The 13,617-nt window shown below is 39.2% G+C and overlaps 1 protein-coding gene across 8 annotated transcripts in view; it reads right to left on the bottom strand.

The window, feature by feature from the left end:
• Positions 1-13,617, bottom strand: part of TMEM120B (transmembrane protein 120B) — a 41,389-nt gene that overhangs the window by 14,054 nt on the left and 13,718 nt on the right. For 5 of the 8 annotated variants that reach the window (XR_006285962.1, XM_037878537.2, XM_007058295.4 and 2 more), the window contains exons 4-6: positions 13,027-13,086; positions 10,528-10,623; positions 6,369-6,458 (exon numbers count right to left, since the gene is read on the bottom strand). Coding sequence is in view for 6 of the 8 variants with exons in the window: in XM_037878537.2 (XP_037734465.1) it covers positions 6,369-6,458; positions 10,528-10,623; positions 13,027-13,086 (246 nt within the window). In the remaining 2 variants the exon portion in view is untranslated. The remainder of the gene's footprint in view (positions 1-6,368; positions 6,459-10,527; positions 10,624-13,026; positions 13,087-13,617) is intronic. The other 3 variants (XR_006285963.1, XM_043529238.1, XM_043529237.1) reach the window with 1 other exon arrangement.

The following is a 13,617-nucleotide window of genomic DNA, read 5'->3' as shown; positions in this document are numbered from 1 at the left end:
CTGCTGCCAAGATATTGTAAGTGCTACCTACTATGTACATTCCTATAATGTTATACAAATAAATTAAACTTCAGTCTTGATTTTACTGAGTGAGTTTCTTATAATATTAATAAAGAGAAAGCTTCAAAATTTAAAACAAAAGAATATCGCCAGACTTTACTGAGGCGTAATCAAGAAATGTACAAATATCACAATGGGATAGGTTAGTTTCAGATATTGAAATGGTGTTAGGTTTTGGAAGCATTAGGCCAATGTTGAGTTGTTTAAATGAGGAAACTGTTGGTGCTGTGACTAACATGCAAGACTGGGACAATTCCTGGTTGCGCATGACTTCAGACTAGTTGCTTAATGTCTCTGTGTTTCAGTTTCCCTAGTTGTAGAATATGAGACCACCACTTCCTTTACTTCACAGAGGGTTTGTGAAGCTTAATTCACGATTGTAAGGGCTTGTTTACACCTGAAACATTACAGTGATACAGCTGCAGCCCTGTGCTGCCCTCCCCCATACACCCCCACTTAGGAGCCAGACCTGCTGCTGGCTGCTTCCGGGGCGCAGCGCAGTGTCAGAACAGGTAGGGACTAGCGCCTTAGCTGGGCAGCACTGTCGACGGGACTTTTAACGGCCCAGTCGGTGGTGCTGACCAGAGCCCCCATGACCCAGTCCCTTACATGCCGTGACCCAGTACTTGGTCGCGACCCGCAGTTTGAAAACCACTGGTCTAGAGACAACTGCTTTCCTGAAATGAAACTAGAAGCAAAATCTCTATCTTACATGAGAGGGGTTTTTTTAACAACAGTTCTGTGGCTACAATTGTTAGTTTTATGCCAGTATGCTGGTACTTATAAAAGTAATTGTTGTTACAATGCTGTGATTATATTCACAGCGTTGTAGCTTCACCGGTAATACAGATCAACCTGGATGAATCATCTCTGAAGACTGCAAGCAATAATATTCGCTAATTAGGCACAAGTTTCCCCAGAAATGTACACACACCCCTCAACCACCACTACACATGGAGGTTCTCTGCCTCTCCCTTTTTAGTATGTAATAGGAGAAATTACTTTAGTACAAGGCTTTGGAAAAGTGACTGATTGAAATAAATGGCCATAAACTCCTCCCAGTTGGTCATTAAACCCTAGTAAACATTCTGCACCTCATTCATTACTGCTTAATTATATGTATAGCGTGCTGTCAACACAAGTCTTCTACCACCACCATTTTAGTTGGTTTACTCATGTATTAAGTTCAATTAAGAGGGAATTTATAAGCCATTTGGTTCCCCAGGGTAGTGTTTATTGGACAAGGATGCATAAGTAAAGTTGAAGTAAAGTAGTTTTGCTTATTCAAAGTGTGGCAAACAAGCCAAATTAGAGAGAGAACCAATTAATACAGCAGTAGCGCGCGTGTGTGTATTCATTGTCTAAATTGTGTGTGTGTTTTCCCTTGTGAGGGCCAATCTACAATGGATGAGTAGCAACTCAGCAGGGGGCCATCAGATCTGACTTCACAAGCAATAATGAGCCCCAATTTGTGTCTCCGTTACACCAGTGTACAGAAGAAATAATGAAGTCAACTGAGTGAATAAGTCCCAATTATTGTCTTTTCTAGCCAGGCACTTGAGGAATGCGAGTTGGCTGGCTACTAGGACATTGGGAGAGGTCCTGAAATGGCACTCACTATAATCACTGCTAAAAGTGTATGCAGCACAGCACATCTCAGCATTTGCACTGATGGCTTGTGGAATATACACAGGGCTTAAACAACAAAAATCAAGCAAAAAGTGATCTTGCAGAGTGTTGTTTCATGTCTCACGGAGGTTGCGTTTGTTTTTTAACGGCTATATTTCCAGCCATAAGGAAGGGAATGCAGGACATCCCTAGTTCAAAGCCAGCATTAGTAATGCTTCTTTGGAATGCTGTAGGACTCTGGGGATGCAACTACAATTTCTACCACTCAGACCAGGGAATCTGAAGATCTCAGGGTGGTGGGGGGAGGAAAGAATATTCAGGTCATGTTGTCAGGTCCCCTAGAAGTGCAAGGTTATTCCCTAACATGGTCTGACTGAAAAGGACACTGTCAACTTGATTTATCTTCGATTGACTGACTGTCACCTGTTTTTCTTTTCTTTTTTTTTTGTTTGGGGGCGGGGGGAAGAGATTCTGTTTTGTTTTTTAAATTCACTGCTCTAAATACTATGAAATAATTATTTTTTAAATTCCTTTGAAGTAAGATTCAAGAGATTTTTCTGCTCCTCCATTGATGTTAATAAAAGTCTCTTCAGCAAGAGAGGCTGACTGACTATAAGGGGAACAGTGAAACTGGCTACGCACAAAGTGCTGTCAAACGCATAAAATAACCAAAATTGAAAAACAGAGAAACATTTTCATGCGTTTCTTTCAGTTATAGTAATGTTCCAGTTATTTGTAGCATCTAGCATTATAGTTAGGTGTGACTAAGTATATACATTTTGAGGAACAATAGCAGTGTTCATGGTGATGATGTAACTTGAATTGGCAATACTGGAAACTTCCGAAGAGCAACTCCAGCTATAAATGAATCTGCAAATAATTTAGGATATTTATATTGAAAGCATACATTTTTAAAGAAGAAACATTAAATAAAAAACAATTTAGACTATGAGGTTATTGAGAGAGATAGTGTTTGGGGGCTTTTGTTTATTTTTAATTTTTAACAAGTGTGTACTATTTTTACTGCTATTAAATTAAATCTACTTTAACATCGGATTTCCCCCCCCCATTGTAGTTTAGATATATGTTTTGCTACATGGTATAATCAACCTCTATCAAGAGCTGGAAATGCATTCATTATTTATTTCTACAACCAGATAAATCACATTATAAATCTAGACCACAGTTAGGCTTCTCTGCATTCCTTTTTAGTATGGAATCAGAGTTTCTACTGTGATTTTGAAAGAAGGGTGAGAGATATTAATGCAGTTCCAAAATACAAGGATTCTGGAAAGCTACAAAAATACAGTCTTCTCTGTAGGCTTTTGTACCCAGATATTCCAGGGTACAAAATATATCATTCCAGGGTACAAAAATATCGGAAGGACAGAACAGGTCGTGGGGGGTGGGGAAGTAGCACTATATGTAGAATCAAATGAAATAAAAATCTTAAATGAATCCACATGTTCCATAGAATCTCTATGGATAGTAATTCAACGCTCTAATAAGAACATAACAGTAGGGATCTATTATCGACCACCTGACCAGGGCAGTGATAGGGACGATGAAATGCTAAGGGAGATTAGAGTGACCATCAAAATTAAAAAAAAAAAAAAAAAAACCCTCAGTAATAGTGGGGGATTTCAATTATCCCCATACTGACTGGGTACATGTCACCTCAGGACGAAATGCAGAGACAAAATGTCTCGATACTTTAAATGACTGCTTCTTGGAGCAGCTGGTACAGGAACCCACAAGGGGAGATGTAACTCTCGATCTAGTCCTGAGTGGAGCGCAGGATCTGGTCCAAGAGGTAACTATAACAGGACCGCTTGGAAATAGTAACCATAATAGAACAACATTTAACATTCCTGTGGTGGGAGAACACCTCAACAGCCCAACACTGTGGCATTTAATTTCAGAAAGGGGAACTATACAAAAATGAGGAAGTTAGTTAAACAGAAATTAAAAAGGTACAGTGACTAGAGTGAAACCCCTGCAAGCTGCATAGACACTTTTCAAAGACACCATAATAGAGGCTCAACTTAAATGTATACCCCAAATTAAAAACACAGTAAAAGAACTAAAAAAGAGAGCCACCATGGCTTAACAACCACGTAAAAGAAGCAGTGAGAGATAAAAAGGCATCTTTTAAAAAGTGGAAGTCAAATCCTAGTGAGGTAAATAGAAAGGAGCATAAACACAGCCAAATTAAATGTAAAAATGTAATAAGAAAAGCCAAAAAGGAGTTTGAAGAACAGCTAGCCAAAAACTCAAAAGGTAATAAAATGTTTTTTAAGTATATGAGAAGCAGGAAGCCGGCTAAACAACCAGTGGGGCCCCTGGACGATCGAGATACAAAAGAAGCACTTAAAGACAATAAAGTCATCGCAGAGAAACTAAATGAATTCTTTGCTTCAGTCTTCACGGCGGAGGATGTTAGGGAAATTCCCAAACCTGAGCCGTCTTTTGTAGGTGACAAATCTGAGGAATTGTCACAGATTGAAGTGTCACTAGAGGAGGTTTTGGAATTAATTGAGAAACTTAACAGTAACATGGCACTGGGACCAGATGGCACCAAGAGTTCTGAAAGAACTCATATGTGAAATTGTGGAACTATTAACTATGGTTTGTAACCTGTCCTTTAAAGCAGCTACTGTACCCAATGACTGGAAGATAGCTAATGTAACGCCAATATTTAAGAAGGTCTCTAGAGGTGATCCTGGCAATTACAGACCGGTAAGTCTAACATCAGCACCGGGCAAATTAGTTGAAACAATAGTAAAGAATAAAATTGTCAGACACATAGAAGAACATAAATTGTTAAGCAAAAGTCAACATGGTTTTTGTAAAGGGAGATCATGTCTTACTAATCTATTAGAGTTCTTTGAGGGGGTCAAACAAACATGTGGACAAGGGGGCTCCAGTGGACATAGTGTACTTAGATTTCCAGAAAGCCTTTGACAAGGTCCCTCACCAAAGGCTCTTACATAAATTAAGGGTAGGAATAAATGGTAAATTTTCAGAATGGAGAGGGGTAACTAGTGGTGTTCCTCAAGGGTCAGTCCTAGGACCAATCCTATTCAATTTATTCATAAATGATCTCGAGAAAGGGGTAAACAGGGAGGTGGCAAAGTTTGCAGACAATACTAAACTGCTCAAGATAGTTAAGACCAAAGCAGACTGTGAAGAACTTCAAAAAGATCTCACAAAACTAAGTGATTGGGCAACAAAATGGCAAATGAAATTTAATGTGGATAAATGTAAAGTAATGCACATTGGAAAAAATAACCCCAACTATACATATAATATGATGGGGGCTAATTTAGCTACAACTAATCAGGAGAAAGATCTTGGAGTCATCGTGGATAGTTCTCTGAAGATGTCCGTGCAGCGGCCGTCAAAAAAGCAAACTGGATGTTAAGAATCATTAAAAAAGGGATAGAGAATAAGATGGAGAATATCTTATTGCCCTTATATAAATCCATGGTACGCCCACATCTTGAATAGTGCGTACAGATGTGGTCTCCTCATTTCAAAAAAGATACACTGGCATTAGAAAAGGTTCAGAAAAGAGCAACTAAAATTATTAGGGGCTTGGAACGGGTCCCATATAAAGGAGAGATTAAAGAGGCTAGGACTTTTCAGCTTGGAAAAGAGGAGACTAAGGGGGGATGTGATCGAGGTATATAAAATCATGAGTGGTGTGGAGAAAGTGAATAAGGAAAAGTTATTTACTTGTTCCCATAATATAAGAACTAGGGCCCACTAAATGAAATTAATGGGTAGCAGGTTTAAAACAAATAAAAGGAAGTTCTTCTTCACTCAGCGCATAGTCAACCTTGCCGGAGGAACTCCTTGCCTGAGGAGGTTGTGAAGGCTAGGACTATAACACGGTTTAAACGAGAACTGGATAAATTCATGGAGGTTAAGTCCATTAATGGCTATTAGCCAGGATGGGGGGTAAGGAATGGTGTTCCTAGCCTCTGTTTGTCAGAGGGTGGAGATGGATGGTGGGAGAGAGATCACTTGATCATTACCTGTTAGGTTCACTCCCTCTGGGGCACCTGGCACTGGCCACTGTCGGTAGACAGGATACTGGGCTGGATGGACCTTTGGTCTGACCCAGTATGACCATTCTTATGTTCTTAAGATCAACTATAGTCTCAGAGAATGTATATATTATTGAATTATGTGGGTGGCATCTAACATCTGCAGGGAGATGAAATCAGTGATGCAGATGATCTTCAATTATGTCTTATGCTTATGATAGTGTCACCTTAGACTGAGTTAAAGGTGTGGGGAGGTAGTCAAAGGAAAGTGGAAAATTAAAGCATATTTAGACTGTCAATCTTTCACATTCGCAGGAAACCCTGCCAGTTCAGTTTCTATAAAGACAAACTAGCTTATTACTAGCTCACTAAAAACTAGTTTATTAATATAAGCACATTCAGCACTCTGGTGTAAGGGATCAAGGCACAGTTTCTTCATAACTTGCCTTTGTTTTTCTCACCCCCAAGTGGATGTGTGTGTTTGGAAATGGATGTTCAAAAGGGTCAAATAAAAACGACTTAGCAGGATTTTTATCCCAACCTCACTGGGAATCCAACAAACCATCTTTGCCTTTTTGTTTTAAATGAATCCTGTGCTTTGAATTACTTTGGAATATCATAGGGTACCTTGATCCATTGCTGATGAGAATGCTTTCCCTTATTGTCAATGTGCAATAATACCACACCAACAGGAAGTTAAACACTTCATCTGTCACCCTATTAAAAAAAGAGTAACAAAAAACAAGCAAATCTTGTTATGATAAATATCCATTTCAAGATTATTCTCCTCCCTACCCCAAGAACAGTGTAAGTGAAAAACAGTTTGTTTGAAACCACAGACATTAAGGCCCTGATCCTCCAAACCCTTAGGTACATGCTTAATGTTACACATGACTAGTCCTGCTGAAAACCCCCCTACACAACCCCTACACTGTGCCTTTTCTTCAACAACTATGCAAATTTGGGGGGGGGAGGAGAAGGGGAGAAATAGACTGTTACTTTGGGAGACTGGGAAAGTGCTATGTGATAAAAAAAAGAGACTTGGGATCCCAGGCTGATGAGCAGGTGTGTAGAGATGACATTAATTCCATTTGAAGGAGGGAGTGCTCCATAGAAGAAGCAGATGATCCAATTTACACAGGCATTTTCAGGCTAATTTAATGAGCAGATACGATTAGATCTATATAAATCCAATCAACTAACAACACAGTAGAGCACTGTACTCTGTTTTCAAGACCTGAAAAACTCCTCTATTTTGACATCCTAAAGTTTCAAGTCTAGACAACCCTGAGCATTTGTGCATTCCAAGGAATTATATCCTTAACAAATGATGTTGCATTCATGGCAGATTTAAAAGGGAGCTTAACAGGAGGGCCAGGCTCAAGTTTTGCTCACAATTAAATACAAGAAGTCGTACAATGCCAGAGACATTTTCATTGCTTTTAATTTACTTTTAGAAAGGACAGCGTTTGCTTTGATTTGCACATTCCCCTGCAATGTTTGCAGTCCCAAAATTACAATGCTGTCATAGTGCATTACCACCAGCAAGAAAAAACAAAAACAAAAAAACCCCAATGTGTCTAGCATTGTCCAAGCTGAGCTAAATACATAAAGAAACAAATGATTAAATAGGGCTGTTAGTTAATTGCAGTTAACTTGGGGGTTCTCAAACTGGGGGTTGGGACCCGCTAGGGGGCTCGCGAGCTGTCAACCTCCACTCCAAACCCTGCTTGCCTCCCGCATTTATAATGGTGTTAAATATATTAAACAGTGTGTTTAACTTATTGGGGGAGGGGAGGGGGGGGTCGCACTCAGAGGCTTGCCATGTGAAAGGGGTCACCAGTAAAAAATGTTTGAGACCCACTGAGTTAACTCATGCGATTAACTCAAATTAATCAATCACGATTAATCGCAGTTTTAATCACACTGTTAAACAAGAGACTACCAGTTGAAATTTATTAAATGTTTTGGATGTTTTTCTACATTTTCATAGATATATCTATCTCTTGTATTATGTGTTGTAATTGAAATCAAAGCGTATATTCTGATTACAAATATTTGCACTGTAAAAATGATAAACAGAAGAAATAGTATTTTTCAATTCACGTCATACAAGTACTGTAGTGCAATCTCTCTGTCCTGAAAGTGCAACTTACAAATGTAGATTATTTTGTTTTTGTTACATAACTGCACTCAAAAACAAAAACAATGTAAAACTTCAGAGGCTACAAGTGCACTCAGTCCTACTGCTTATTCAACCAATCGCTCACACAAACAAAAACAACGAGCAGTCCGGTGGCACTTTAAAGACTGACAGATTTATTTGGGCATAAGCTTTCGTTCATACATCTGAAGAAGTAGGGTTTTTTACCCATGAAGGTGCCACCGGACTCCTCACTGTTTTTGTGGATACAGACTAACACAGCTACCCCTCTGATACTCAGACAAACAAAAAGAAAAGGAGTACTTGTGGCACCTTAGAGACTAACAAATTTATTTGAGCATAAGCTTTCGTGAGCTACAGCTCACTTCATCGGATGCAAGCAGTGGAAAATAAAGTGGGGAGATTTTATATACACAGAGAACATGAAACAATGGGTGTTACTATACAGACTGTAACAAGAGTGATCAGGTAAGGTGAGCTATTACCAGCAGGTGAGCCCGGGGGGGGGGGGGCGGGGGTTTGTAGTGATAATCAAGATGGGCCATTTCCAGCAGTTGACAAGAACGTGTGAGGAACAGTAGGGGGGGAAATAAACATGGGGAAATAGTTTTACTTTGTGTAATGACACATCCACTCCCAGTCTTTATTCAAGCCTAAGTTAATTGTATTCAGTTTGCAAATTAATTCCAATTCAGCAGTCTCTCGTTGGAGTCAGTTTTTGAAGGTTTTTTGTTGAAGAATTGCCACTTTTAGGTCTGTAATTGAGTGACCAAAGAGATTGAAGTGTTCTCTCACTGGTTTTTGAATGTTATAATTCTTGACGTCTGATTTGTGTCCATTTATTCTTTTATGTAGAGACCGTCCAGTTTGGCCAATGTACATGGCAGAGGGGCATTGCTGGCACATAATGGCATATATCACATTGGTAGATGCGCAGGTGAACGAGTCTCTGATAGTGTGGCTGATGTGATTAGGCCCCATGATGGTGTCCCCTGAATAGATATGTAAACAAGTTTGTTTACATTTACAGGAGATAATGCTGCCCTCTTCTTATTTACAATGTCACCAGAAAGCGAGAACAGGCATTTGCATGGCACTTTTGTAGCCATCATTGCAAGGTATTTATGTGCCAGATATGCTAAACATTCATATGCCCCTTCATGCTTCAGCCACCATTCCAGAGGACATGCTTCCATGCTGATGATGCTCGTTTAAAAAAGTGTTAATTAAATTTTGACTGAATTCCTTGGGGGACAATTGTATGTCCCCTGCTCTGTTTTACCCGCATTCTGCCATATACTTCATATTATAGCACTCTCGGATGATGACCCAGCACATGTTGTTCATTTTAAGAACATTTTCACTGCAGATCTGACAAAACGCAAAGAAGGTACCGATGTGAGATTTGTAAAGATAGCTACAGCACTCGACCCAAGATTTAAGGATCTAAAGTACCGTCCAAAATCTCAGAGGGATCAGGTAGGGAGCATGCTTTCATTAGTCTTAAAAGAGCAACACTCCAATATGGAAACTACAGAACCTTACCCACCAAAAAAGAAAATCAACCTTCTGCTGGTAGCGTCTGACTCAGATAATGAAAATGAACGTGCATTGGTCCGCACTGCTTTGGATGGTTTTCAAGCAGAACCCATCATCAGCATGGACGCACGTCCCCTGGAATGGCGGCTGAAGTAGGCGCATGTGGCATGTAAATATCTAGCGACACTGGCTACAAAAGTGCCATGAGAACGCCTGTTCTCACCTTTCAGGGGTCATTGTAAATAAGAAGTGGGCAGCATTATTTCCTGAAAATGTAAACAAACTTGTTTGTCAGAGCGACTGGCTGAACAAGAAGTAGGACTGAGTGGACTTGCAAGCTTTAAAATTTTAGATTGTTTTATTTTTGAATGCAGTATTTTTATACATAATTTTATATTTGTAAGTTCAACGTCCATGATAAAGAGATTGCATTACAGTACTTGTATTAGGTGAATTGAAAAATACTATTTCTTTTGTCTTGTTACAGTGCAAAGACTTGTAATAAAAAATAAATATAAAGTGAGCACTGTACACTTGGTATTCTGTGTTGTAATTGAAATCAAAGTGTATATTTTGATTACAAATATTTGCACTGTAAAAAACAATATATCTGAAAACGTAGAAAACATCCAAAAATATTTAAATGAATGGTATTCTATTATTGTTTAACAATGTAATTAATCACAATTTTTTTAATTGCTTGACAACCCTATTAAATAGTAAATTTAAAAATGCTTTCAGCTGTAATAATTTATGGTGCTACTAGTAGCAAAGGAAAGGAAATTGATTTTAAAAGATATGGTGCCTGATCCTCCAAATATTTCCACATGAATAACTTTTATGTACATAAATAGCTCCATTGAAGAAAATGGGACTACTCACAAGTGTGTTTTCAGGACAGCACTAGGATTTATCTTGACGGCACCTCTTAACTCTGAATTCTGCACTAATCACAGTAGAGTTAGCAGTTTTGTTTGTTAAATTCTGATTCTGAGATGCAGAGAAGATAGTAGTTTCTAACTCAACATTCAACACTATATTTTTATTTAAAGTGTTTAATCAGAAATAAAAGTACTGCCTTACCTATAATGAAGAATAAACCTGCATGCTACAGCACCAAGTAACAAGATTATTGTCAAATAAAGTTTGAACTTTTCATATTCATCTTTGTAGGCAAACCTGGGATGACAAAATAATGTAGAAGTATTAATATTTCTGCCATTAAAAACAAGTAAAACATCTAAATATTTGTGGTTTTAAAACTGATTTACATTCTACAAGTACAGTTCCCATTCTATATCATGTAGTACACTTAACACCCTATCTGTCCAAAGACAAAACTTCTTTAACTAATATTCATAGTTTTTTTTCTTGGGTGCTTTTCTTATCAATTGTCATGGGGGGGGGGGGGGGGGGAGACGACACACCACAAAAACAAGCTTTAAAGTAATCCTGAAGAACATTTCTTCCTCATCTCTCCCCCCACCCCCAAAAAAACACCACACGTAGCTCACTGTTCCATTTTCCTCCCACTGAGAAAATGCAAGCATGGTATAATAGCAGTAAGACCTTTGTACTTATATGGCACCACTGAGAGAGGCTTCACTTTAATAAAGCTCTTCATTAACATGAATTAATTCAATCTCAACACCCTGCGAGATAAGTAAATATTATGAGACAACTATTTCTGTATGGCGATAGTGGAACAGTGAAAGCAACAATGTGACTACAGCTGGATCTTAAGGTCTTTTATCCAGTTCAGAGCAGACAGGGGTGTCTCCTGAATGGCTGTGACTCCTCCAGGATGAGCAATCATCCGTGATGTTGCCGACAGTTTGCACCATGTCACAGTTCGGTGATTCCCTCACTTTCCTTCTATGGAGTAAGTATGCATATCTTCCATGTCGGGTGCTGTCCCTATGTGCCGTGGGGAGGAGAAGCCCAGCACTTGCACAGTTGGGGTCATGGATTAGATTCTGTTTGGTATGTTGGCAACCACTCAGGCTTCAGACCATCTTCTGCGAACATCCTTATCTTCTGCTCGGAGGGCTGTGGCACGAGACCAGAAGGCTTTTCTCAATGTTAGTCAGTGGCGGGTGTGTGTGTGTTTTATGTCATGGTGGAGCAGTAGTGTGGTATTTGCCATGATCTTTATGTTCTCTCTAACTGTCGCAGCATCTTGTCAGATATTTGCTGGCACAATGTTAGCCAATGCATGGCATGGACACGAGAGTGCTACTGATTATGCACAGAGCAGCATTAATTTCTGGGTCCACTAAAATTGTGTGGGGGCTTTGGCTCCAAATTGGGGTATAATATTTCTCTGTGGAATGGAGCAGGGCTAGTGTCAACATTTGGCGTGTGCAGGTGTTGCTTCCCCAAGATATTCCTGCAAGTTTCTGTATGATGTTGACCCTGACCTTCGTTTCCCTTTTGGTTTGTTCAAGGTGGCGACGGAAGCTGAGTGTGCAGTTCAGGGTTATCCAGGATTATGATCATGCATCAACAGCGACCCACAGAAATTGATGTTTAATGTCTTCTTGGCCTGCATACTATTCAAATCGAAAGCTGAGACCACTGTTTGAGGCATTTGGCTTTAACCACCTAGAAACAGATTTCTAAAGACTTTTAAAGTCCTGTTCTATAACCTTTTCTGAGGTTTCAAATGCGGAAGCCTGAGTAGCCAGCACAAGGTCATCCACGTAACATGAACGTGTGGCAGTATGTTGGTGGAATATCACTGGTATATAGGTTGAAAAGTGCTGGAGCTAGAATGGACCCTTGAGGGAATCTATTCAGTCTTTGCGGGTTGCTGATGGCATCCCTGAGACGCAGTCTAATAATGATTCATGGTGTATTAATTTTACACTTTGTTTCACCTCGGTTAAACAGGTTGTGGTGAAGACAGAAACAGAGCTTAGGCAGCCCAACTGCCAACACATCACATTTCTACTCCAAACGATAATTATACTTCCAATTCCAGGGTCACACTCTGTCCTCAGTAATACCTGTCCTTAACATGGTCTCACAATAGGGATTCACAGTGAATACCTTGAAGACAATGGTGTTACAGATGTTTAACTGGGAGGTCACAGTCTCATCTGCAGATTCTTTATTACTGATGATATAGGTACAAGCCAGAGAGAACCAGCTTAATTAAAATTCAAAGGGCTAGTTTCAGGACTGGCAGTTAAATATGTATTTTTTTCTCCTTTTCTATTTATAAATGGATCAAATTTTCTCTGGAAGCCACTGAGACCCAATATAGCTGGAATCACACTGCTATTTTTACAGTTACAAAAGAAAAAGTCACAATTTATGCTCTTCTCCAGTATAAGTCCATGCGTGTGGCCCCCAAATACTAAACTATTTGTTTAAAAACAAGTGGTCAGTTTGAATTCAGTGGAATTACACCATGGATAAATCTGGCACAGTATTTTGAATAGTACATAGCTCTATTGATTGATCTTGCAGGGCCAATACCCTGCTCATGCTATGGGGAAAAAAAATCACCTATGCTGTACTTCAATATCTGTCTTCTACTAACTGGGAACAACTGTAAACAAAAAAAACCCCACTTACTTTGCCTGGTTACTTAGAAGAGTTACATTCACATTTCCCAATACCAGATTTAAGTACAAACTGAAAGACAAAACATCCAAAGACAGATCAGTCCATTTTAATTTAATACAAAAGAACTGCTGCCCCGCAGGCTAGATTTAGAAAGATGTTCCAACTCCAGTAAGCAATACTGCATATTGTGGTCTAGATTTTTTAATTATAGCAAGAGATGAAACTAGAGAAATTCGTATAAAATGCAAATGGTGCCTTAGGAATAACATCAGTGCTCTCTTCAAATTGATCCCCAATATTAGTTGGTGATTGGTGTGGTGTTATTTTTTTGTTGTTGTTTTTTTTAAATCAACATTTTAAGGAGTAAGACAGATAAAAAGTTTCTGGTGGGAGGCCTCTTTACTGTCTGTAGTGTTAGGGATCAGGAGAAATTATGAATCAACAGTGAAAATCAGGGATGGGGAAACTGGATTAATATTTTCACAGCAAGATAGCTACATCTGCAAGAAGCAGCCCATGAATGGCATCCCAGTACTGTTAAGACAGAGTACCACAGATGAGAGCTCTCTTGGTACCAAAGAGCAAAAGCCAATACAATTA

This window comes from Chelonia mydas, chromosome 15 (assembly GCF_015237465.2).
Source record: "Chelonia mydas isolate rCheMyd1 chromosome 15, rCheMyd1.pri.v2, whole genome shotgun sequence".
NCBI lineage: Eukaryota > Metazoa > Chordata > Testudines > Cheloniidae > Chelonia > Chelonia mydas.
The sequence above is the reverse complement of the archived record's forward strand: the minus strand, read 5'-3'. Positions and strand labels throughout refer to the sequence as shown.